The sequence below is a fragment of the Dermatophagoides farinae genome, chromosome 8 (assembly GCF_024713945.1).
Source record: "Dermatophagoides farinae isolate YC_2012a chromosome 8, ASM2471394v1, whole genome shotgun sequence".
NCBI lineage: Eukaryota > Metazoa > Arthropoda > Arachnida > Sarcoptiformes > Pyroglyphidae > Dermatophagoides > Dermatophagoides farinae.
Genome location: NC_134684.1, coordinates 2,630,125 through 2,655,117, shown reverse-complemented (window position 1 = coordinate 2,655,117; position 24,993 = coordinate 2,630,125). Strand labels below are relative to the sequence as shown.

The 24,993-nt window shown below is 29.7% G+C and overlaps 2 protein-coding genes and 1 long non-coding RNA gene across 3 annotated transcripts; 2 read left to right on the top strand and 1 right to left on the bottom strand.

The window, feature by feature from the left end:
- The first annotated feature begins 668 nt into the window (after positions 1–668).
- On the top strand, positions 669–14,169 carry LOC142597766 (uncharacterized). Its single transcript, XM_075733614.1, has 3 exons — positions 669–2,142; positions 13,068–13,471; positions 13,608–14,169. Exons 2-3 carry the CDS (start codon positions 13,164–13,166, stop codon positions 14,167–14,169), a joined length of 870 nt encoding a protein of 289 aa, XP_075589729.1. The 5' UTR covers positions 669–2,142; positions 13,068–13,163.
- Positions 14,170–14,193: 24 nt separating this feature from the next.
- On the top strand, positions 14,194–16,599 carry LOC124495703 (uncharacterized). The gene is made up of 2 exons (XM_075733613.1): positions 14,194–14,742; positions 14,843–16,599. The coding sequence occupies exons 1-2, from the start codon at positions 14,225–14,227 to the stop codon at positions 16,371–16,373; spliced, it is 2,049 nt and encodes a 682-aa protein (XP_075589728.1). The 5' UTR covers positions 14,194–14,224; the 3' UTR covers positions 16,374–16,599.
- A 42-nt stretch (positions 16,600–16,641) lies between these two features.
- LOC124495969 (uncharacterized) lies at positions 16,642–17,429 on the bottom strand. Its single transcript, XR_006959321.2, has 3 exons — positions 17,128–17,429; positions 16,819–17,006; positions 16,642–16,728 (listed from the first exon to the last, which is right to left on the bottom strand). It is a non-coding gene; the product is annotated as an uncharacterized LOC124495969 (long non-coding RNA).
- Between the last annotated feature and the right edge of the window lie 7,564 nt (positions 17,430–24,993).

The following is a 24,993-nucleotide window of genomic DNA, read 5'->3' as shown; positions in this document are numbered from 1 at the left end:
GTGAATATATTATTGATCATCAGCATCTACTGGAACCATTGTTATATGCTGCTGCTGCTGCTGCTGTTGCTGACAAAATAAAAAAAAATTCTGGTTATTATTATCGTACAGAACAAACAGAGAAAAAAAAATTCAAAGATTGAAAGAGAAAAAAATTTGAATGTAAAAGAATTCAATTGCTATAGATAGTGGATCTATCCACTATTGCATCATCATCATCATCATCGTCAGCAGCAGTAGTAGCATATCCAGGCGCCATAAATTTTGATGATGATGATGATGATTTTGAATAGGGAACCAATAATATTAAGGTAACCAGGAGGAACTAGTAAAAAAAAAGCGGGAGCATTGCAACACACACACACACAGATACATCAAAACTGACAAAATAACAAGAAAAGATCCAACAACCAAATAGATAACCAGTAATAGAGAGAAACAAGAGGAATAAAATCTAAACAAAACAAAAAAAAAGAAGGCGTCATCTATGATCATTGAGTAACTAAACACACTCGCACACACACACATAGACACTATTTTTCTGGAATCATCGTTGATTATATATTGTATATGAAAGTGTGTGTGTGTGTATGAGTGTCTACTGCAGTTGGTTAAAGATGTGCAAGTGTATTAGAAATAGAGAGAGAGAGAGATAGAGAAAAGTTTTTTTTTCATACTTGAATAGCTAGATATATATGTTTTGATATGTTTGTACATTTATTTGTATCTTGTATGATGATGCTCACATAAAGATGATTTCATATTTTTTTTTTCTCCCAATGTGTATGTGTGATGGCTGACGATTGACGATTGGATGATTGTTGGAATGATTTTGGTTTGCGGCTGTGATGATGATATTACACACACACACATACACACACACAGTATACAATATGCTTTCCGCATCATCATAACATCAACAACAACAACAACAACAACAGAAAATAAACATCTGATACAATGATTCAAAAAATTCATATTGTACATATTGATAATGATTTGTTTTTTTTTTTATCAATAACTTGAATCTATTTTAAGAATCTATTTATTCTGTAACAACAACAACAACAACAACAACAACAAAAAAAAAATTCGTGCTCATATTTTATATCATTTTAATTTGGTTTTTCCTGATGATCTCTTTGTGCAATTTGTATTTGTATGTGTGTATGCCTGTGTTTATGTTCCATTATATACCACTTGAACATTTATTTACAAACGTGAATGAATGAATGAATGAACAAACGAACGGTCTAAACTATGAGATTATTCATTTGAGTTCATGTAAGTAATATACAACGTGAAGAAGAAAAAAATAAAAAAGAAAAACATATACCACACTATATTTGATCATAGTAATATACCACCACATATACCACATACATATATTCATTCATTCTGGTATTTTGACCGTCAATACTAATAAAAATACAGACACAACCAATCATCAGACGATTAGTGACGACCATACAACAACAACAACAACAGACGCTGATCATCATCATCATATCATCATCAACGAAAACGTGGCTGGCTGCCATTTACAGTTTCAATCAATCGAATGAACTTGTAAACAACACACTACAACAACAAAAAAAAAATTTCAAAAATTAATCCACGAATGATTTTTTGTTCTAGTCATCCGAAGAAACAAACATCATCAATATAGACAATTCCTAATTCCTGTGTGTCCTATCATCTGTGTTTCAATTTGAATGTTTATTTGATCTCAACCAGTTTTTTTTGTTGTTGTTGTTGTAATGAATTATTACGAATCAACTCCTACGAATGATATTTGAATTCTTCCATGTTTCATTTGATATAAATCTAAATCAATGACTTGGTGCCATTAAAAAAAAAAATGATCATTATTTCCAAAGGTTAAGCGATTATGCAAATATATTGTTTGTTTGTTTGTGTATGTGTGTGTGTGTTGCAATTTATTTTCGCAATCAATTTTAATCAAAATTCAACGGAATCATTATTTGAATGATTGATTTAAATGATGAAATGTCAAATAAATAATTAACCGGATGATGAAGACAAATTGAACTATTGAAATTTGAATATTGAAGAAATTATTGTTATACTAACTATTGAAATTTGAATTTGGCCAACTGAATTTCATCAAACACTCAAAAGGTTAGTTTGTTGTTGTTGTTTTTTTTTTGGATTTGTTTCTATTTCTAATTTACGTTATGAGATCATTGAGTACATTTTCAACTTGAATTTTAATAATACAACAATGGGGAAAAAAACACACTACACACCTTTTATTATAATTTATAAATCACATAAATCACTAAACAACAGTATGTTTCACTGTCATATTGGTCATTATTATTATACATCTGGTTTGGCAATGTTTTCTAATTTATCTTTTTTTTTACAAATCTTAATTTGTAAAATAATGGCCATGATACCGGTGGATTCAAATAAATAGGAAATGCATTCATTTCTGATTCTAAAAAAACACAAACATTGCTTATTATTGAAAACTTTTTTTTGTTGTTGTTGCCATCATTGTGGTGGTTTCATCATGAGAACGATGATGGGCCATAAAGTAATATAACTAAAAAAAATTAAATTAAAACGCAATTATTGCCGCTGTTACCACCACCAACACCACCACCACCGCCACCACAACCACCACCATCATTACCCATTTAAATTATGATTGTTATTAGTTATGAATTTATAACATAAACAAACACCGGCAACAACAGCAAAAACAACAACAACAACAGAAAAAAAACCAAATAACTTTAGTTTGCATACCTGTGTGAACACAGTTTTTTTTATCATCATTATCGTTGATGATGATGATGATGATGATGATTGCCAAAAAATGTAATTATTCAACACCAATATATTGGTAATAAAACAATATTTTCAATCATCATCATCATCATATTCTCAACATGGCAACTAAACAAACATTGAACCAGAAATGAGAGAAAGAGAGAGAGAGAAAAAGAAAGCCGACTTGGGTGCTAGATTTTATTCTGTTTCGATCGGTATTTTTTTTTTTTTTTTTATTTCACGGTTTTATTTTGTTTTCTTCATCATATGCTACAAGAACGAGGTAATATTAGTGTCAGTGTGTGTGTGTGTGTGTACGTTGGGGTAGTATAGTAATCTACCTGTGTGTTTCGTATTCGTTTCGGTTTGTTTGTTTGTTTGTTTTTTTGTTTTGTTTCATGTTATTACATGTTATTGTTATTTATTATGAAAATGAATTTACTGGCGGTAATTTTTTTTCTTTTCCTTTGTTTCGCTGCCATATGTCTTGGTTTGTCTATGGATGATTGTTGTATGTGGCATAAATATTGAATTCAATTTCAAAACATGAAACGATTATTAATTTTGATTTGATAAATCAATCAAAATTGATTTTTTCTGTTGAATGGAAAAAAATTTTTAATTATTCAAAACAGAAACACACGTACAATATAATTGATTATATATTGATATTCCAATGATAATAATCATAAATCAATTAGAATTCTTTTTTTTTCTGAATTTTACAATAGTGTTAATCAGAATTGTCGCCAATATAAATACAGGTATGTGTGTGTGTGTGTGTGTGTGTGTGTGGTCTTGATCATATCAGTTGTCAATTTTTGCATATATGATAATATGGCATGGATTCATTTAGTCATGGACATAGACATGAATATGGTGGGCAATTTATTTTCAATTTACAATTTGGACAACGTCCATCCATTTGTATATGGATGAATTCATATTAACATCAAAACATTAATGGATATGAAATAAAATTTAAGCCTGAAAAAAAAACCGAAACGTTTATAATTATCTTATATTCAATTTCCATTTACGTGGAAAATTTACATTCAATCCGATCTTTTTGGTCAAATGAGAAATAAATTCAATCAAAAAAAAAACAAGTTAAAATTGACCATCATTGATGTTAAAAACAATGGCGGGGTTTAAAAAAAAAAAAAACAAAATCAAGATAACCAATCCAAATCCATGTAATAACAAGCAATAAGAGACAAAAAAAAATTGCTTCAAACACAGAAAAAGACAGCTACAATAAGGTAGACAGTTACAAGAAACAAAAAATCGGCTATTCAGAAGCCAGAAAAAAAGATTTTTTTTTGTTTGGCGACAAAAGTCAGCCAATCAGTCATCATCATCATCCTCATCATCATCATCATCATTGATGATTCAAAATCATCAGGTGTCATAAAATCATTACGTTTACTTAACCTGATGGTTTTAGCTTTGAAAAAAAAAGATTTTATAGATTGAACGGTCGTGAGCACACACACACACACACACACACGAGCTCAATTCTTTGGCTTAAAATATCTTTTGAGCAAAGAAACAAAACAAAAAAAAATTTTGATTCTTGCCGTTTTTGTTGTTGTTGTTGTTGTTTCTGTTTGTTATTGTTTTTTTTTACCTGTGTAACTAGCGCGGCTTTGGTTTGTCGGCTTGTTGGATTTTTTTTATATATTCGTTGTCTCTGTTTGTCGGTTTATAACCCCTACTAGAAAGAAAGAAAAAAAAACATTTACGATTTTACAATGATGGTAACATGTTGTTGTTGTTGTTGTTGTTGGTATACTGTTCAATGAAAATCATGTTAGATTTTATTTTGGATTATGTTTCTCGTTGGATTTTTTTTCTGGTCTTTGGTCAATTGATTTCGTGCATTTTTTTTTTTTTTGATTTGTTAAATCTAAACATCACAATCAGGAAATTGAATTCTCAAACCAATAGTACCTGTCGCGGCTGAAGACTGGCTTGAATCTTTTGATATTTTAGCCAGGAAAAAAACCGACTTTGCTTCGATTATACTAATTCATCATCATCATTCATTCATTTTTTATGGTAAATGTGGATCCAATTACCCTCTCTCTCTCAGTAAGATGATGATCAGAAGAAAAAGCCAAATCATATCAAATCAAATCAAAATTTCTGAATTTTAGAAATCTTGGTAGATGCAAATTTACATAACGACAAATGTCGCATTTATATGCAAACAAACAAAGATGAATATCGTGTATTTATACAATGGATGCATGTGCAAACAAATCTTGATCATTCAGAATCGAAAAGAAAGCAAAAAAAAAACCAAGAAAATACTGAACAAATATGAATTTTTTTTTGTCCACCGACAATTTATACATAGAATTTGCTTTCTTTTTTTTTATTTATACATCAACAGAAAAAAAGTGATAATTAAACGATATTTGATTTCTCACACACACAGTCTTTATTGATTCTTTTTTTGTTCAAGTATTTGTTCGTCTATTTTTCATTCTTTCTTTGTTTTTTTTCCTTTAATATTTGCGATTGCTAATAACTATGATGATGATGATGATGATGATGATGAGTAGCAGTAGTAGTAGTAGTAGTAGAAGCAGTAAAAGATGCTAAATGATGATGTGTAATGTAAAAAAAACCAAAAATAGTGTGGGAAATTCATACAAAAAAAAAATGATAAAAATCAATAATTGCAAAAATAGAGAGGGATACTTGTTGAGCATAAATGAAAATAAAATTTAAAAAAAAACACACACACACACTCACTCTACTGTTCCGGTATATATTTGCAAAAGCATGTGTATTTCGCAGCAATAATCAATCAATCAATCAATCAATTAATTAATAATTAAACAATCAAATTGCAGTAGTACATGTTTTGATATTTAATTTTTTTTTTTATTTTATCACATTGAAAATGATAATGTGAATACATATTGAATGCATATTGCCCACAGATGAATAATTTTGATTTTTTCGTTTTTTTTTTGAATTTGTTTATTAATATCATCATCATCATCATCATTATGATGGTGATAAATATTGTCGTTTATGTGTGTGTGTTTATAACATTAAACTCATATAATTTGTCATGATGATAATAATGGTGATGATGATGACGCCAAAAAAAAACAGTGAAAAAAAATTTTTTTTTTCTCTTTTGATAATAACACAATCACAGATTTTTTTCTGCAAATTTCCTATTCTATGATCATCAACGTTGTCATGTTCTGATGATGGAAAAAAAATGCCTGGACACACACACACACACACAAATACAAATAAATGTTTGGATTAAAACAACTTGATCCTTATGGTTATTGGCCAATATATAAAATAAAATATTTTATTATTATGGTTTGTTGTTGTTGTTGTTGTTGTTGTTGTTTAGTTGGCGTCAACATTTGATGATTTGATGAAACTTCAAAGAAAATTTTCCGACCAAAGCAATGAGTCAAAACAGAAGAAAACCAAATAGTTTATAATAGTTGATATATATAATAGATATATAGATAGATTATAAGCTTCAGCCAATCATCAAATAAACACCCAGTGAGTAATGTATGTTGTTATTATTATTATTTCTATCATGAAATGCAATTTTGATTTGATAATTATGATGATGATGATCATGATCATGATGATTGTTGTTTGATGATAATTGTGTACATTTATTAGAATTATTAATTTTTGCTACAGTTGTAAATATTTGATTAGCCATATCTGATTAGCCAAGAATTCAGTCAGTTAAATAAGTAAACAAAAAAAAAACACAGGAATCGATTCTAATATCTAATTGAACAGAATAATTTCTGTAGCAAAAAAAAAAAAAAATCTAATTGAATTTGTCACAAACTACAAAACTGAATTTTCAATGCAATTATCAGTGAAAAAAACAAAACAAAAAAAAAAAAAAAAAAAGCCAGCAGCCAATTTCCAAATCTATCTATCTACATATACAAATATTTATTGCCCTGATAACGGTAAGCCAAGTAAGAGAAAAAAAACAACATCAATAACAACAACAACAACAACAACAACTACAGCCAGAATACAGCAGCAATCTCATTAGAAAGCATAAATTTTTTTCTTCATTTTTTTTTGTTTCTGATTAAAATCGAATGAAAAAAAATTGATGATCAAAAAAAGCCGAAATTGCCATCATCAAATTATGATTATCATCATCATCATTTATTAAGTACAACGATAATAATAATAATATATATTGATGATGGTGATAAACCAGACAATCGAAAACAAAAATTTTTTTTTTTTTAATTTTATCACCAATTTTTTTTTTTGCTGCTGCTGTTGTTATGTGTGTGAGTTTATGATGAGTGAAAATGATTTGTGATATACGTCAATTTTTTTTTATTGCGGCATCAATTGTCAATCAATCAATCAATCAATTAATCAAACGGGTCAACTATTTGGCCAATAATTGTCGGCATTTTTTTCATTTTTTTTTTTTTTGTTACAAACAAATCAATCGATTATTGATCATTAATATATTAGATAGATACTAAATATTAATCGAATAATAAATCAATTAATTAATTCAATAGTAAAGCAAAAAAAAAGAAAAAAAAATCCAAATGATAAGATACAATTCAATTCGCTAATCAAATTTGGGTATCCAAAATAAACGGTGCTTACAGAACAACAACAAAAATGAAAATGAAAATCGATGCACAGAAGCTCGATATATTTATAATATGTACTAAGAATGAATAAGATACTGAAAGCTGATTTTTGCCATGTTATCAGCAGCGATAATTTTTAAATTTTGCGGGCCCATTTGAATTCGTTCTTTCGTTCTTTGTTTTTTTTTTTCGTTGATAAAACAGCTGGAAAATCAAAAAGAAAGAAAAAAAAATCTTATGGAATGAAAAGAATGTCTACGATAATGATTAGTGAAAAGTTCATTTCTGTAATCGAGAAAAGAATTCGGTAACGGTTAGGACGGTTTTTTCTTTTCTATCCTGACAATAGTAATGACATAGACAATGATGATTGTGATGGCTCACAGTAAGTGGTGTGTGTGTGTGTGTTTAAGGGTCAAAGATTACCTGCCACCACTGCCACCAACATTAAGAATTGAGATCAAAATCTCTTGAAACATATTGTGTGCCTAGCTATATCACAGAGGTATAAAAAATTAAAGATAACAAGTACGAGCGTACAGAAAAAAAACAACAAAATGTACAATTATAAGATGTGCACACACACACACACACAGGTGTACACAATGTCATCAAACACAGGTTCAAATCAACATTGACAATTACGATTTGAAATGTGAAAATAAAATATAAAAAAAAATTTTGGAATTTACCTGACCTTTCTATCTTTTTTTTTGATCTTCTGATTCTCACCTGTGTGATCTAGGATCATTTCTCACACCTGCAATTTTATTTTATTAACATGTGCACATACACACACACACGCACACAGTTAGTGTGATGTATGTATGGATGCGGAACATCATCATCATCTTAAACAAAAAAAAACTGATTTGACCATTCGGCCAAATGTTTGATAATATCTAAGGTCTATATGGATCGATAATAATTTTAGGCCCAATATTCTTCAAAGGTCAGTCGGTATTTATTCAAAGAGTTATCCGAAATTTTTATTATCATCATAATTATTTGCGGTCAAGTGCAAATTGAACAAGGAATAAGCTAACAAGAGATAAAAAAAAGGTCACACATACATACACAGGTGATTACAACTCGAATGAACAATTGATTTTTTCTTTTACTTGGTCAAATTTTCAATAATCAAATTGACATTTTAAGTGGTCACACAATAACAATCAAATTCATATTGTCAAGGAATGTTGTTGTTGTTGTTTAAAGTCAATTGAATGAACAAGACGAAAAAAATCATATGACAATTGACCGATGACCATTTATTATTGTCAAGATGTACAAAAATGAAATGTAATCAAATATTGATCAAAATATTCTATCGTCACTTGGTAATAACCATGATCATCAATATGTCTGTGTGTGTGTGTGTGTTGTATTTGCAGTTGACTTTTTTTTCACAAAGTTGATTTCTTCCCTGCCGATTGATCGACCTTTGACCATGCATGGAAAAAAAGAAGAAAAATTTACCATAGATCGATCCATCGATCGATGTTTGAAAAGTCAAGTTATTGATCAATCAAAGAAAATAAAAGAAAAATGTAGAGTTGATCGATTTTATTCATACCAAAAACAAGTATATTATTTGATCGATCAACGATATATAATCATTCAATGTTTGAAAATTTTTTTTTGGCCCCCTTTTTTCAGAGATATCCACCCTTAAACTGTAAACTATAGACAAAAAAAAGATCGATCAAAATGACCGTTCGCTAATTGGCAGACCATTGAACTTACAATGAATGTTCCAATATGAACACAATCAACCAAAAGACCCTTGAAAGAAAATGAGGCTAAAGACCACTGACCGAAATGCTAATGACTAGTAGCTTCGAAAAATGAAATGAAATAAAATGGAATGAAATGAAAAAAGAATAAAAATTCCTAAGAAATTTTTTGTTGTTATGAGGAATTTTTTCTTGTTTTGTTTTGTTTTGTCTTCTAGGCCACCGACCAACCACTTGACCAAAATTCGAATAAATTTTTGTTCTGTCCATTGAAACCTACAGTAGAAAATGTTCATAATTTATCACATACACTGCATGTCGTCAAATATATGATGATGATCATCATCATCATCATCATCATCATGATCATCGTTTTTTTTTGTTTCCATCATCAAACAATGTGACAAGCATTCTTATCTTGTGAAATTTTGTCAAAAAAAATGCTACAACAACAAAGAAAAAACAATACTGAAAAAAATGCATTAATTTTTCGTACAAAAAAAGTGGTATACTATGTGTGGCCTTAATTTGTTTGAACATTGTTTTGTTCCAGAATCGCAGACAGATATGCACGAGCCAAAAATCATGTCGTAACATTTTAGTCAATTTTTTTTGCTTGTTTCTTGTGTGTGTGTATGTGTGTGAACAAGAAAAATCAACTTTTTTTCGTTGTTGTTATTGTTATTGTTAATGCAGTCATGAGAAAAAAAAAGAAAAGAAACCAACGAAGACATTGATGATGATGATGATGATGATGGTGAACAATAAACCAATGTGGACAATGGGACAAAATATGACCACTGGTCATCTGGTATGCATATATATAGTTTTTTCTTTCTTTTTTTCTTCTATATTTTCATTCAATTGTGTAGTGATGGTCATGACCACCATTGAAGCAAACCATTAACGATTAATACCAGATATAAGCATGATGATAATCAAAAGAAAGTAGGAAAAAAAAGTCACTCGAAATCAAGAGTCAATTAAAGGCCCATTAATGCCATTTTGGTATTGGATACAACCAAAAAAAAAAAAAAAAAAATATAACAATAGAGGGTCCTGTGGTCAAACTGACGGTCAACCGAATATATCGGCTATTGTTCGTGAAGACGATGGATATACTTGAAAAGTTGTTCCAACAAAAATAGCACAAAAAAAATTGCAAGTTTATTGGAATTTTATTACAAACAGGAAAGATATAAAGAAAAAGAAATACTCAGAAATCAAAATGAAAGATCAAGGAAATTTGGGAAACAACAACAATTTGATTAATTGTCATTGCCGCTGTTGGTTGTTTGATACAAATACACATTAATTTGTCGATGTCGTTTTTCATTTTTTTTTTTTTTGAACTTAATCGTTATATATTGTGTCCCTTGTGTTCGACACCGACAGTCATGAGGCCTAAAAAAAATTGTAGACTATGATCATCTGTCGCGCCTTTTTTTTCTCCAAAAAAAAATAAAAAAAAATTCGTGTGCAACAATCATATTGTTGGATCATTTGTTCGTGTGTGTGTATGTTTTATGTGTGGGAGGCAATATAATGATTATGATCATACTGATGGTGATGGTAACTAGAGCACTCTATACACCACCGTAGCACCATCATCATCATCATCATCATCATCAATGACATCGGCAATACAAATATACAAGTCTATCAAATGTCGCCAAAAGAAAAGAAAACCTACATGAGACAAATTATGGGCTCCTACATTTACAGACAAACAATTGAAACATACACGGATCATTTATTTTCATGAATTTTCTTGGCTTATTTATACCGTTTTTTATTTTTCTTTGAAATAAAGGAAATGGCCATTGAATGGATAAAGGTAAAAAAGAAAAAAAATTAAAAAGCCAATATGTCTTGTTGTTGTTGTTGTTATTTTTTTGGCCTGTTTGTTTGTATGGTAATGATCGTTTATCCAAGAAAAAAAAATCTAAAATATCTGTGGGAAAAAAACCAACTTATGGTTATTATATGGAAATGACGAGTGTTAATGAACGAACCTAAATGCACACACAAACCAAAAAAAAAAACCACTTGACATGATGATAGTCGAGTGTTCAATTTATGAGAAGTGTTTTTTTTTTGGCCATTCTTTTCTTTGTTGAAGAATCCATACACATTAACAACAACAACAACAACAACAGCGACATTATACGAACATTTTACGTAATTTTTTTTCGACCTTTATCTTATTTTCTCATGTTTACAAATTTTATCGTCTCTTATGATGATGATGATGATGATGATTATAACAGAAAAAAGTGTCAAAGTTGATTTTTGAAATATAACTTTGATCATCATCATATGATTTAATTCATCATTATCTTGATGAATTCTTGTCATTCTTGTTATATGATGATAGATTGATTTGTCAATTTGATTCTAATTTGGTTTTGATGGAAATAAACGAAATGATGTTGTTTTGAATTGTAAACCAGTACATTAGTTTTAAAATAATACCTTGAATTCAAACGAGTGAAACAAAAAAATTATTAAACCGCTTTGAAGAAGAACTAATAAAAAAAAACAAAACAAATAAATAAATTATTACCAAAACAAAATACAACACATCTGCTTGACCTGAGGTAAAATAAAAAACAAAACAACAACAACAACAACAAAAAATATAAACGAATCAAGTAGCATAAGTAATTACAGAGAGGATTTTTTTGTGTTTGAACGAATTTCTGTTTGTTTCATTTGAACAAATTAAGAAAACAAAATACCAAAATAATAAAGACATATAATATTTACCATTGTTTTCTATGATGATGGATTTTATTTGTTTAAAATATACAAAGAAAAATAAGAAATCTCATCTGCTAAATCGTACCACAAAATTAAGATAGCATCAGCATGATTCAAAACGATTATGATGGCCAATCATTATACACACACACACACACACACACACACAGGTGGATGTAATAATTTTCGGGTCGCTTGGCCGGTTCATAATTTTTTTTTCTCTGATAACTATCAAATAATGACTATGAGAACTAAACAAATACAGCAGAAAAAAAAACGAAAATTTCTACGAATGTGAAAACACATAAAGACTGGAAAAAAGGATCGATTTCTATATCTTGATTTATCATATGATGATAACATCATTTGAATGTGATTGTTTTTTTTACAGAATTATTATCATTATCATCATCATCATCATCATCATCATTTGGAACCTGAAACAAGAAAAAAAAATTGTCGTTGAATTTTTTTTTTCATGAAAGAAACAAAAAGAATAAACAAAAATGAATAGGAAATAAGAGGCGTGGTGCAACTGAAACACTCATACACACACATTAATGAATTCTTATTTATCGGTTTTTGTTTCATATATGTCTTAATGATGATTGTTAATGATGATGATAATGATGATCGGTTATAACCTTGTTCTATGTTCAATCCACTCACACACACACACACACTGGCTACCATTATCATTAATTTCAATCTATGATTATCGATTTCAGTAATTTGTAATTATATTTGGACACTAAATTTAAATTTGTATGGAAACAAAAAGAATTGTTCAATTGGAAAAAAAACAAAACAAAAAAAGAATACTCAAACATGGTGATTAAATTGATGTATTGATTATGATTGAACATCAATAATGAGAAAAAAAAATTTTATGATCATTATTAGCAATGATTATGATGATCATATGATTAGTAAATTGATTAGTAATCAAGCAATATGGTAAACCAACCAACCAATCAACCAATCAATCAAACAGCCATATTATACCTATCGAATGATGAATTTTTTATTTTTTTTTTTTGTTGGAAATTTGATCGTTTTTTTTTCTTTTCGTTTGAAATGATTTTTTATGACCGTTGTTTTTTTTCGTTCTAAATTTTTTTTTTAGATTTTATCAATTTTATATTTGATCTCATCTTCCTTCTTACATCCGATCCATCATTTTGAATTGAGAAAATAAAAAGATACTGGGAAAAAAAACGAGATGGTACATGCAACCAATTTGGCCAATCCGACTGCTGCTGCTGTTTCTGGACATCCACATTTACCATTAGGACCAACATCTAGACATCATCATCATCATAATCATACGAATTCCCATTCTCATCATCTTGGACATCTGACCAACCACAATCATTCACATCAGCTACATAATCTTGGTCAACATCATCCATTGTCACCACCCGTAGAGATTCCTGGATTATTTCAGGGTAAACAACAGCCACCCACAACGGCTGTACCAATAGTAACAACTGGCCAATTTTCACTAACCAATGGTAGTAACGTTGGTGGTGTTTCACATCGAAATGGTAGCCGTTCATTTGTTCCAGACTCATTCTCAACCTCCTCCTTCCTCACAACCGTCATCAATGAATGGTTCAGCAAACCATCATCCAACGCCACCACCACCACCACCATCATCATCATCTAATACGGCAGTAACTAATCGTACATCGTCGATGCCACCGAATCTGAATGATTCATTAGCGATCCAAAATCAATTGTTAACAATGTTACCCAATCATTTGGCATCATTTCTTCCATTTTTACCTGCATCTTTTGGTGGTAATAATGTTAGTAATGTTGTTGGCAATGGACAACCATCACATCCATTATCGACAATGATCGCTAATCCTAAAACCAATCCTTTTGCACCATTATCATCACCACCGTTTGCTTCAAGTGCAGCTGATTTTCTAACACCACCACCACCACCACCAACTACAACAACACCACCAACGGCAACGACTGGACAATCAAATATGAATAATTTTATTCGGCCAATCATGCCATTACCATCATCACAACAGAATCGTTCATTACATTCAGATATAAAAACAAAAGAATTCAAAATGAATCATAATCATCATCATCATCATCCTCATCAGAATGGATATAATACGATCAATGGTCGATCTAAATCATTGACAAATAAAATAGAAAAACATAATCAGCATCATCATCAAGCTTCAAGATCTAAGTCAAAATAATCAGAAATCTAAATCAATTCATAGTAATAGTAAAAATGATAATAATAATGTAAAAATGAAATCAAAATTTGATTTTTCACGACTAGCCGAATCAGCAACCGAAGGAAAAAAAGATACTGAAGAAAAAACCGAAACAAAATGTCGAGATAATGGTCCAATAGTTGTTACACATAAATCTTTTATTGCCAATCCAAATGCATTTGAACATGCAAACAAGATGTTAACATTATTGAATTCAGGACCATTTGCAACATTATCACAGGATGGTAAATCACAAACAGTCAATACAGCTAGTCCATTTTTTGCTTCAGCAAATTTTAATCCACAAACATTATTATCAACATTACAACATCAAAGTCCACATTTAGCTGATTATTTTTCAAGAAAATTAGCACGTGTAAATAGAATATCATCACGACCGAAAAAAGAATTCATTTGTCGTTATTGTCAACGTCGTTTTACTAAATCCTATAATCTATTAATACATGAACGTACACATACAGATGAACGGCCATATACATGCGATATCTGTAATAAAGCATTTCGTCGCCAGGATCATCTTCGTGATCATCGGTAAGTTATTTTTGTTTTTGGTTATCATTGAAAAGTTTTTTTTTAGAATATTTTTCATGTAAAAAATTTCCATTTTCTCATTATTGTTATATATTTATAGTTATATACATTCAAAAGAAAAACCATTCAAATGTACAGAATGTGGAAAAGGATTCTGTCAATCACGTACATTGGCCGTACATCGTATTCTACATATGGATGATTCACCACATAAATGTCCAACATGTGGACGATCATTTAATCAACGATCTAATTTAAAGACACATCTACTTACACATACCGATATTAAACCATATAATTGTACGGATTGTGGTAAAGAATTTCGTCGTAATTGTGATCTACGTAGACATATGTTGACACATTCATTTGGTATAGTAGCAAATGAGAATAATAATAATAATTTGACTACGACAGCTACAATGACCAATACAAATACGACAATAACGAATACGAATACAAATCGTTTAAGCGTTGGCGAAAAATCTACAACTACCAACACTACAATGATGAATGGTGAAATTTTGATTGGTGCTAATGATATAAACAATCATCATCATCATCATCATCAACAACAACCAAATAGTCAAAATCCGGTACGAGGACGTCCACCATTACATAGTTCACGTCAATATTATCAACAGCAACAGAAAAAACTTGAATCCAAATCACCTACAACAATATCAACATTGAATGTTGATGACGATGATGTTGATGATGATGATGATGATGATGATATACGAATAAAAAAGACACCCAACTCATCAAAGGTACTATTAAATCATCAAACGCCTACGCCTAATGATAACGATCATCATCATCGATCATCCATAATGAACACCCCCAATAATAAGAGCGATGATGATGATGATGATGACAACAACAAAATTGTACGACATAATGGTGGCAATGACAATCATCATCATCATAATGATGACAAACAACGACAAATTTCAACAACTAAAAGCAAACGTCAACGAAAAAGACGAAAACATTATCAACAAAATGATGATGATGATGATAATATTGAGATTGATGTAGATGAACAACAACAACAACATCTTATTGATGGTGATGATGAAATTGTCGTTGAAATGGAGGAAGAAATGGTAGATGATGAAGTAATGGCTGAAGAAGAAGACGAAATCGATGAAGTGATACTTGAAGAAGAAGAAAAAGAAGATGAAGAAGAAGAAGAGGAGGAGGAGGATGAAGATATTGATATCGATGTTGATGATGATGATGAAAAGCTTTGGAATGAAAAAAAGTTGAATGAAAATGATCGTGAAAGAATTTGTGCTATTATGAATGCAGCGGTAAAAGCATCATCATCCGTACAAGATAGACAACAAAGACGACGACAAAAATCAAATATCGATCGTCAAAATCAAAGACAATCATTAACGACGGAAAATAATGGACAACATGAAAAACTAAAACAACAAAAACAACAACAACAACAACAAAAACATGATAATATCAACGATAATGGTGACCATTTACTAGCGATCGACAAAAATCAACATCCATCAAATGTTGATGATGACATTTTGACAACTACAATAATAAAATCAACAATCGATGAATATGATGACGATGATGATGATGATGATGATATTGATGTGGAAAATTGAATGAATTTTTTTTGTTTATCATTTTTTTTGTCTGTAAATTATTTTTTTTTTTCATTTCGTTCACAAAAATTAAATTAAAACAAATGTCAGATAATGAAAATAAATTTGTTCATCATAAGACGAAAATTTTGTGAATGATTTCCTGTTTTTTTTTTCTCTACACATTACAATTAAATGTTCCGGATAGATACTATAATAATAATAATTGAATTTATGATTGAACAAATGTGTGTGTGTGTAACAATTCGTGACAAAGCAAGCAAAAAGATTGGTGCAAAAAAGTTTTCAATGAAAATGAAAACCGTCTAGGACCCTTCAATCCTTGGCTTTCTGGTGCACGATTTTGCGAATGTATCTATATATATATTATTTGAATGAATTGAAAATTAGTGGAAAAAATTCATTGATTCAATATAATTTTTCTAAATATATTCCATTCACATACACATGATTCTCTGTATTTTATTTTTTTTTTAATTGATGACCATCGTTTATGTTTGTATTGATCAGTGTGTTTAAAACCGAATTCAGGCAGAACACGAATCCTAGGACATCATCAGTATCATCATCATGATGATCGTAACACCTAAAATAAAGGGGAATAGTAAATTTCACTAACGTCTTCGTCTTCGTCTTCGTCGTCGTCGTCGTCGGCGGCAATGATAACCAAAAAAAAGTACAGAAAAAAATTAACGTTCAAATCGATCACGAATTTAGTAAAGTAAGAAAAAAACCTACTATCAAATATACTAACCAAATTCAATGAACGAAAAAAAAAGTCAAAAGTCAATTTTTAGTTCTTGTTGTTGTTGTTGTTGTTGTTGTTGTTGTTTGTATTTGACCGCCGTCATCGTCATCAGCATTGATGAACCAAAAAAAAAAAAAAAAAAAAAACAGTACCAATTTAAGCCATCATCGTGCTGTCCATTCATTCAATATATATTCGACAGAATTTCACGATGATTCACATCCACACATACACACACACACACACATAGTGTTTGTTTGTCTTGCTAAATGGCTCAAATTGAAACCTCTTAGCACCGACTTTTACCATCAATCGATCGATCGATCGAACGAATGAAGAACTCGATGAATGATCGACGTGTATGATGATGATTCTTTTTGCCAAGTAAGCAAAAAAAAAAAAAAAGAAAAAGAAAAACATCATCATTGAAAGATAGTGAATGTGATGATCATCATCACGGTCTGTTGGACTTCGTCATCATTTTTCGTGACCAAGTTTTGTTGACCAAAGATTCACTTGTATATATATACATGTAGTATGTACAACACGTACAACGGAAATCACGATTTTTGTGGAACAAAAAAAAAAAATAAATAAATAACAAATAAAGCAACAACTTTGGTCACTTATATCGATATCTGTACGATTATCTTTTTGATCAGATCTTGATTTGATTTTTTTTTTTTTTGCTGAATTTCATATCCATCAGGAACACTTGGGACCATTTTTATTCATTTGTTATTTGATCATTTTCAATTGTAAAAAAAAATGCGGCACAATCACCAGCAAAAAAAAAAATCAATAAAAACAAACGAAATGAAAACGAAACTAAAAATTTGGGCCACCTTGAAATTGATTTTCTATTTTCAGTAATTTATCAGAACAGAGAATTTTTTTTTTTTTGGCTCACTTGAAATCCAGGTAAATTGATCAGACAAAACAAATATATCTAAAAATAGAGTCAAATTGGTCAATTGATGGAAAAAGAGAAAGTTTTTCTGTTGACAAATAATAGAAGAAAGTTATACTGGTGACAACAGAAAAAAAAATCAAATTTTCTTTAAAAAAAAATGTGTGACATCTAAAAATAGTTTGATGAACTAGTTGAAAATTCAATTGATTGATTTTTTTTGCCCTGAAGAAATTTAAAAAACAAAAGTGAATTTTGAAGTGGTGGACCAAAAAAAAACCGGTAACGGTGAAAGTTTTTCCTATCCAATTTTATGATTGAAAAAAATGAACGTTTATTACCTGTGTGTGTGTGTGTGTAAGATTTTTATTACAATTTTACCTGATCTAGTTTCAACAAATTGAATCGTAAAATTTTTTTTCATTGATTTCAACCGTGGCATATTGAATCCAACAAACATTATATCTATTCCACATTTTTTTTATTGGAAAATTTTGATGGTCCTAAAATAATCAATAATCAGAACAAGGAACAGAGAGAAAAAAATTCCATCTTTGAAAAAAAAATTTTTTTTTTTGGGCATCTGTATCTGAATTAATCCTGTGAACGGCTTGGGATAAATAATTTTGGACACCTGGATCGATCGTATACATACATACAAACATACAGGTACAAGATAATCATGTGTATTATGGTTCATCCATGTTCAAGGTATTAAACAAGAAATTTTTTTTTTTTTTTTGTACACAATTCGTGTGTTTGTTTGTTTGTCTGGCGCTTGTCTTCATGTATTGTCATCATGTTTTATATGGATTTTGCTAAATAAAATTAGTAAACAAAATAAAATTCTCTATAGCAATCACCATCAATATTAAACACACAAACACAGATGCAGATGCAGCTGCCATGAGTCAATTGGACAATGACGACTATCAATAAATGTTCTGGATTGATCTAATTAAATACAAATATATATATATATAGAATGAAAAATCGACGACATCAACAATTGAACACACGATATTTGATATTTGTATATGAGAATGAGAATGAAATTGAAATCGACACAAATGAACAGCTAAACATTGATTGACAATATGGCAAATGGCACGCGTCTATTGATACGAAGAATTTTATTCACTAAATTATTGATCATTCTCAAATGAAATTGGCTGATAAATATTTCAATTGATCCAAAATAACGAAAAAAAAGAACAACGACACAAATTCTCACTAAACAGAAAAAAACGATAAATTTTTTTTTCTGAAGATCAATGAAATTTTTTTTGCTGTTGTTGTTGTTGTTGTAAAAACATTTGCCTAAAATGAATCCTAAATAGATATATCAACAACAACGAACATATATTACCCCGTTTTTTTTGGAAATTTTTCATTTTAAAATGAATCAAATAATGATCTACTAACAAAGGCTAATTGGAGCAATAAAATGACAACAACAGAATCAAAGGTTTTGCGCTTTTGTAGGTTTAGGTGTGTGTGTGTTTGACCCAACAGCGACAACAACAACTGTTGTTGTTGTCCATAGAGTTGGACAACAACAAAAAATATTTAACTGGTGTGTGAATCAGACAGAATTTTCATGAAAACAAACAATGCTGTGCTTTTGTCATCAAACGACAGAATGACAATGATCGTCTTTTACTTGATCATGTAAATAATAATTCTATTCACCAATGTTGAAAATGTCACAATATTTTTGATTCTACCCACCTTCAAATTGGATCAAATGACGTTGTGTGTGGTCATCATCACTATTTTTTTTCTCTCCATTCATTCTCAATGAAAAAGCATGCCTGTCATCGACATTCATGCATTTAGTCAAAAAAAACGAATGAGAATCAATGACAACACGTCACACGTCATCATCAAAACGTCAAACGTAATGATCCAATTATTTACAGATCCAAAAAAGAGAAAAAAAAATTTAAAAATGACAGGCACAAAAAAAGAAAAAAGAAGATTCTTTGAATATATACAATATTGGCTGTGCGTAAATATAAATAAAAAATAAAAATTGGTAGATCATTGTATTCATGTCAAATAATATAATCAACAACAACAAATTGGTTCATTATCAATGTGTGTGTGTGTGTGTATGTTTGCGAGCAGATGATGTAACAGTTCAAGCACGTGTCCCTCATACCCTCTCTCTGTGATAAGAGTCAATTAAAGCCCACCATCATTATTATATATGAAAGTCATTCCAAATTGACCGTAAATGACGTCAATGATAATGATGATGATGATGGTGACGATGGTCCTCCTAAAATCTAATGCATAAAAAGTACTTGCTTTGTGACTCATACAATGATCCTGATTCAATTTGATTCTGGACCACTCTTGTCGATAAGTTCTCGTCTTTTATTCACAAACATTGACATTATGGTTATGAATAATGATATTGTTGTTGTTGTTGTTGTATATTCTCATATTTGAAAAAAAATGTGCGAAAAAGAACATTGAAAACCGAAACTATGAAAATAAAAGTCGCACCTATTTATGGCTATGGTGATTTCTGGTGATCATCATCATATTCACACCTTCTCCACCCATATTGAATCCATTTCCATATGATTATAATGATCAATTGATTTAATTGTATATTGATCTATTGATACTGGTATCAATATCAGAGTGGTTTTTTTATTTTTCTACCGTAATTCTTTATGTTGTTTTTTTTCTCCGTATTTATAAACAATGTGAACGAAAGTTTTAAGAATACCTGGGTTTCCAAAAAAAAACTGAATTGATAGATAACCAGGTTTATGGCAAAAAGCAGTATGTTTTTACCATCTACTGAATAGTTTATTTGACCCGTAAAAGGCAGATGTTATAATTTTTTTTGTTTTGTTTTATTTTTCTTCAAAATTCGTATTGTTCATTCAATTATTGCTAACTGTTTATGTTTATGTGTAGGTGTGTGTGTGTGTGTGTGAGTGCGTGTGTGTATACATGTCTATGCGTAGGCTGATAGAAAAAAAATAGTGATATTTAGGTGATAATAATCATAAAACACATAGGTAGGTAGGTAAGTAGACAGACTTTTTTTTGTCTTTTGTGACAATTTCAGGTGTTTAGAAAATTGTTTGTAAGAGGGGGCCTAAATTGTTGTTGCTGTTGTTGTTGTTGTTCTGAATTTTATCAAGCCTGTAACAACATTTGTTTGTTCGGATAATGACGAACATTTTTATGATTTATATCCGCATCATCATCATCATCATCATCAGGATTCATTCACATTTGGCCATTATTATTATGTACCCTTTTTGAATGTGAATCTTTTATTTTTGGGAGAGAGCAAAAAAAAAATATTTCTGAGAACAGAAAAAAAAACTTTACCAAGTGTTGATATGAAATAAATCTTTTTTATTTTTTTTCGGGTAAAGCTTATGGACTCTATCTGACAAGCAACCAAATGAATCATTTTTTTTTTTTTTTGCAGCAACAACAGACCGACCATCTGCATTCTATCTGTTTTTTTTTCTATTCGGCATTTTTTTTTTGTATCCAAAAAACCAAAATATTCAAAAAAATAGAAATTTTTTTTTATAGACATGAATATGTGAATAAAAATGGATGCAAATTCATCATCATCATCATCATCATCATCTTCAACATTTTGAAGAAAAATGTGGCATATGGAACATGGAAATGAATTGGGATTATCCACAAATCTTCAAATACTGTGTCGGTGGTAATAAAAAAAAAATAGAGAAAAAAAATTATGGTGATGACCATCATTAGACATAATTATAAATCATATAATGAAAAAAAAATAATTTAATGAATTAACGGATAAACAACATATTACAAGCCCATTATGGATCATCATCATCATCATTATTATAATAACGTTTTTATTCAGATTTTGTAGTACTAATTAAGATCATCATTTATGGAATAATAAACACACAATATGAAATTATTTGAAATTATCATCATTTCCATGATGATGATTATGATGACACGCAATATCGATTAAAAATGTAATGAAAAGAGAAAAAAATTATAGCCTCTGACCCTTCTACTATTTTTTTTCACTATTAGATCATCATCATGGCTGTGTGTAAGTGGAACAGGTCAATAACCATTTTTAGGTCAATTGACCAAAAAAAAAAAAAAAAAAAAAAAAACAGTTTCAACAGCCACACAACACAATTTTCCGCAAAGAATACTCATCATCATGATTGTCATTCTAGGAAAGTTTTTTTTTATAATGGGAAAAAATGACAACAAATAAAAAAAAAACAAAAGACAACAACAAAAAATAAACGAAGTAAAAAAAAAACTTGTCAATTATCAAATCAAACAACACACCGACAAATATTATTAGATGGACATATATAAATTGTCAACGATGATCGATCCATATCGATATCGATTACACAATGGTTTTTTATGTTAGTATATGTTTTTTTTTGTTTTCATACTGTTTAAACAATATTTGTTGATGTGAATTACCGGAACCAAGTTTCTACTATCTCTCTTTCTTTATCTTTGTTTATTGTATGCTGAATGTTTACATGGATGATGTTGATGATGACACTTGAGAAAAAATTTGCCAAATTTCCTATCACACATTAGGTGTGGTTCATTTTATTTTAGATGAAAAAAAATTGACAATAATTTCCTTGGTAGTTGATGACCATTGATGACAATCCGAAAGTTTTCCAAACAAATGAATTTTAATGGATTCAATTCATTTATTTAAGTGAATGAAAAGAAAATGAGAAAAAAAGGAGAAATCTTACCAGAATAGATTATGATGATGATCATCAATCGAACAATAATCCTATATACAACGGTTATCATTGGTAATGACAAGTAAAATAATGCAAAAAAAAAAAAATTTTCTTTTCAATTCAATTTGACTTGTCCATTCAGTATGTACATATCGATTTCAATGTAAACGAATTTCTTTCTTGCAAAAAAAAAATATTATCCTAAATTCAATGATTATAATGAACAGAATGTGCTACCAAATCGAATTTATATCAGCTACTTATACTCCTACAACAACAACAATTACTACCAAGTGGTAGAATCATTTAAAAAATTTCATTTTTTTTGTTCTGCTTGTTTTTTTTGCCATGGCTATTGAACTAAAGGAAAACTGCATTTTTGTTCAAGATCCGGGATCACCATCATCATCATCATCATCATCTTCATTGCGGTGGCGGTGAGGGTGTATTTTTTTCTTTTCTTCTTCTTCTTGTTCTTCGGTCATTCATCGGTTCATGATGATAGCTTTTTTTTGTAGTACAAGAGAATGATGATCACCATCATCATCATCATCATTCTGTTGTAAGTAGTAGTCAAGTTTCCAATGATCGTTGTCGATCATCATGTTGTTGTTGTCGTCATCGTTTCAAGCTACTTATGATTATCATTATAATATATATACCAACTGACAAGCAAGTTTTTCTCACTCACAAATACATACAGCGATAAGAATATAACCAATACTACATCATACCATTTCATTTTTTTTTTCTTTCGCTTCATCTTTATCTTTACTATATAAATGAGGGGGGTATATGGATGTGAAACAAAACAAAACAAAAAAAAATAAGAAAGAAGAAAACCTAATATCTACCTGCCTACGCTTATTATTTGCTTGGTCCCATCATCATCATTAGCATTCTGAATCATAAGATGATTAGAATGGTAGGATAACGAAGAAAAAAAAACTATCGATGATGATGTAGTTGATGATTGGAATCCGGATTTCAGATTTTATATTTTGTTACTAATGTTGTTGTTGTTGCTGTTCTTTTTGATGATGATGACGATGATGGTAAATGGCATAAAGACAACGAATATAAAATCATCCTCATCACAACTATTAACATTGATCGGTGATTTACCTGAAGATTTATCATTGAAAATAGAAAAAAAAACACACACACACACACACATTGACATAAATAAATGATTCGATTTTTTTTTGATTATTAGATAGATAATCGATGATGATTGGTTGGTTACATCATTATTTTTTGCAACATTCAATCAAAGAATATCAATTTTTTTTTGTATTTGGGATTTTTTTTCCTTTAAAATTTAAATTCAAATTGATTCCGAAAGAATGAAAATTTTTTTTTCTTCATTTGTTTGCTACTTTGTTTTCAAATCAAAAGAGAGAAGAGAGAGAGAGAGAGAGATTAGAAATTTATATTCATTGTTACAATGGTATTTTTCATTCATTCATTCATCATCATCATTGATTGATTGATGAATGAATGGAAAATAATCCTTTTAAATCAAAAGACAAAGATAAATAAAAAAAAAGGATTTGTTGCTGTAAACTAAAAAAACTCAGTATTACCAGATACATTATAATTGTTTTCATAATAAAAATTTCCTTTCTCAATCATCATCATCATCATCATCAAAAAATCATTGATAATATCCATATGGTGATGAGTGAGTGAAAAAAAACGGATAAAATTCATCCACTTGGATAAACCTCGCTCATGATGATGATGATGATGATGATTATGATGATGAATTATAAATAAATCGAAAACAAAATGCTGATTGGATCGAAAACTCATCAACAAAACAAAAACAAAAAAAAAGATCGCTAATCCAAATGGTATTAATCCATTCCACAAAGTGAATGAATGATTATATCAAAGATATGGATCTGAATCATGGATCGGATAGATGAATGGAATTTTTTCTTTTTTTTTGGTTTTTTCCATATAATTCATTGAAAATGAAAATTCATAACTGGGTGAATAATGAAGAAGAAAAATAATGAAAAAAATTTTTGTTTTTCATCCCCTCATTCCACACTTTGGATATAAGATGAATGAACCTGTGTGCATTACCTGTTTTAGGGCAATCTAGATAGAAAGATCAACTACTACTACTACTACTACTACTGCATTGTATCATGATGATCATTATAATGATTTTCAAAATGGATGTTCAAC

What these genes read in the sequence shown, in the direction of transcription:
- LOC142597766 (XM_075733614.1), top strand. Translation starts at nt 13,164, where the DNA reads ATGGTACATGCAACCAATTTGGCCAATCCGACTGCTGCTGCTGTTTCT. An exon ending in AATGGTAGTAACGTTGGTGG is followed by an intron (nt 13,472 to 13,607) that starts TGTTTCACATCG and finishes ATCATCATCATC; the next exon opens with TAATACGGCAGTAACTAATC.
- LOC124495703 (XM_075733613.1), top strand. Translation starts at nt 14,225, where the DNA reads ATGAAATCAAAATTTGATTTTTCACGACTAGCCGAATCAGCAACCGAA. An exon ending in GATCATCTTCGTGATCATCG is followed by an intron (nt 14,743 to 14,842) that starts GTAAGTTATTTT and finishes ATATATTTATAG; the next exon opens with TTATATACATTCAAAAGAAA.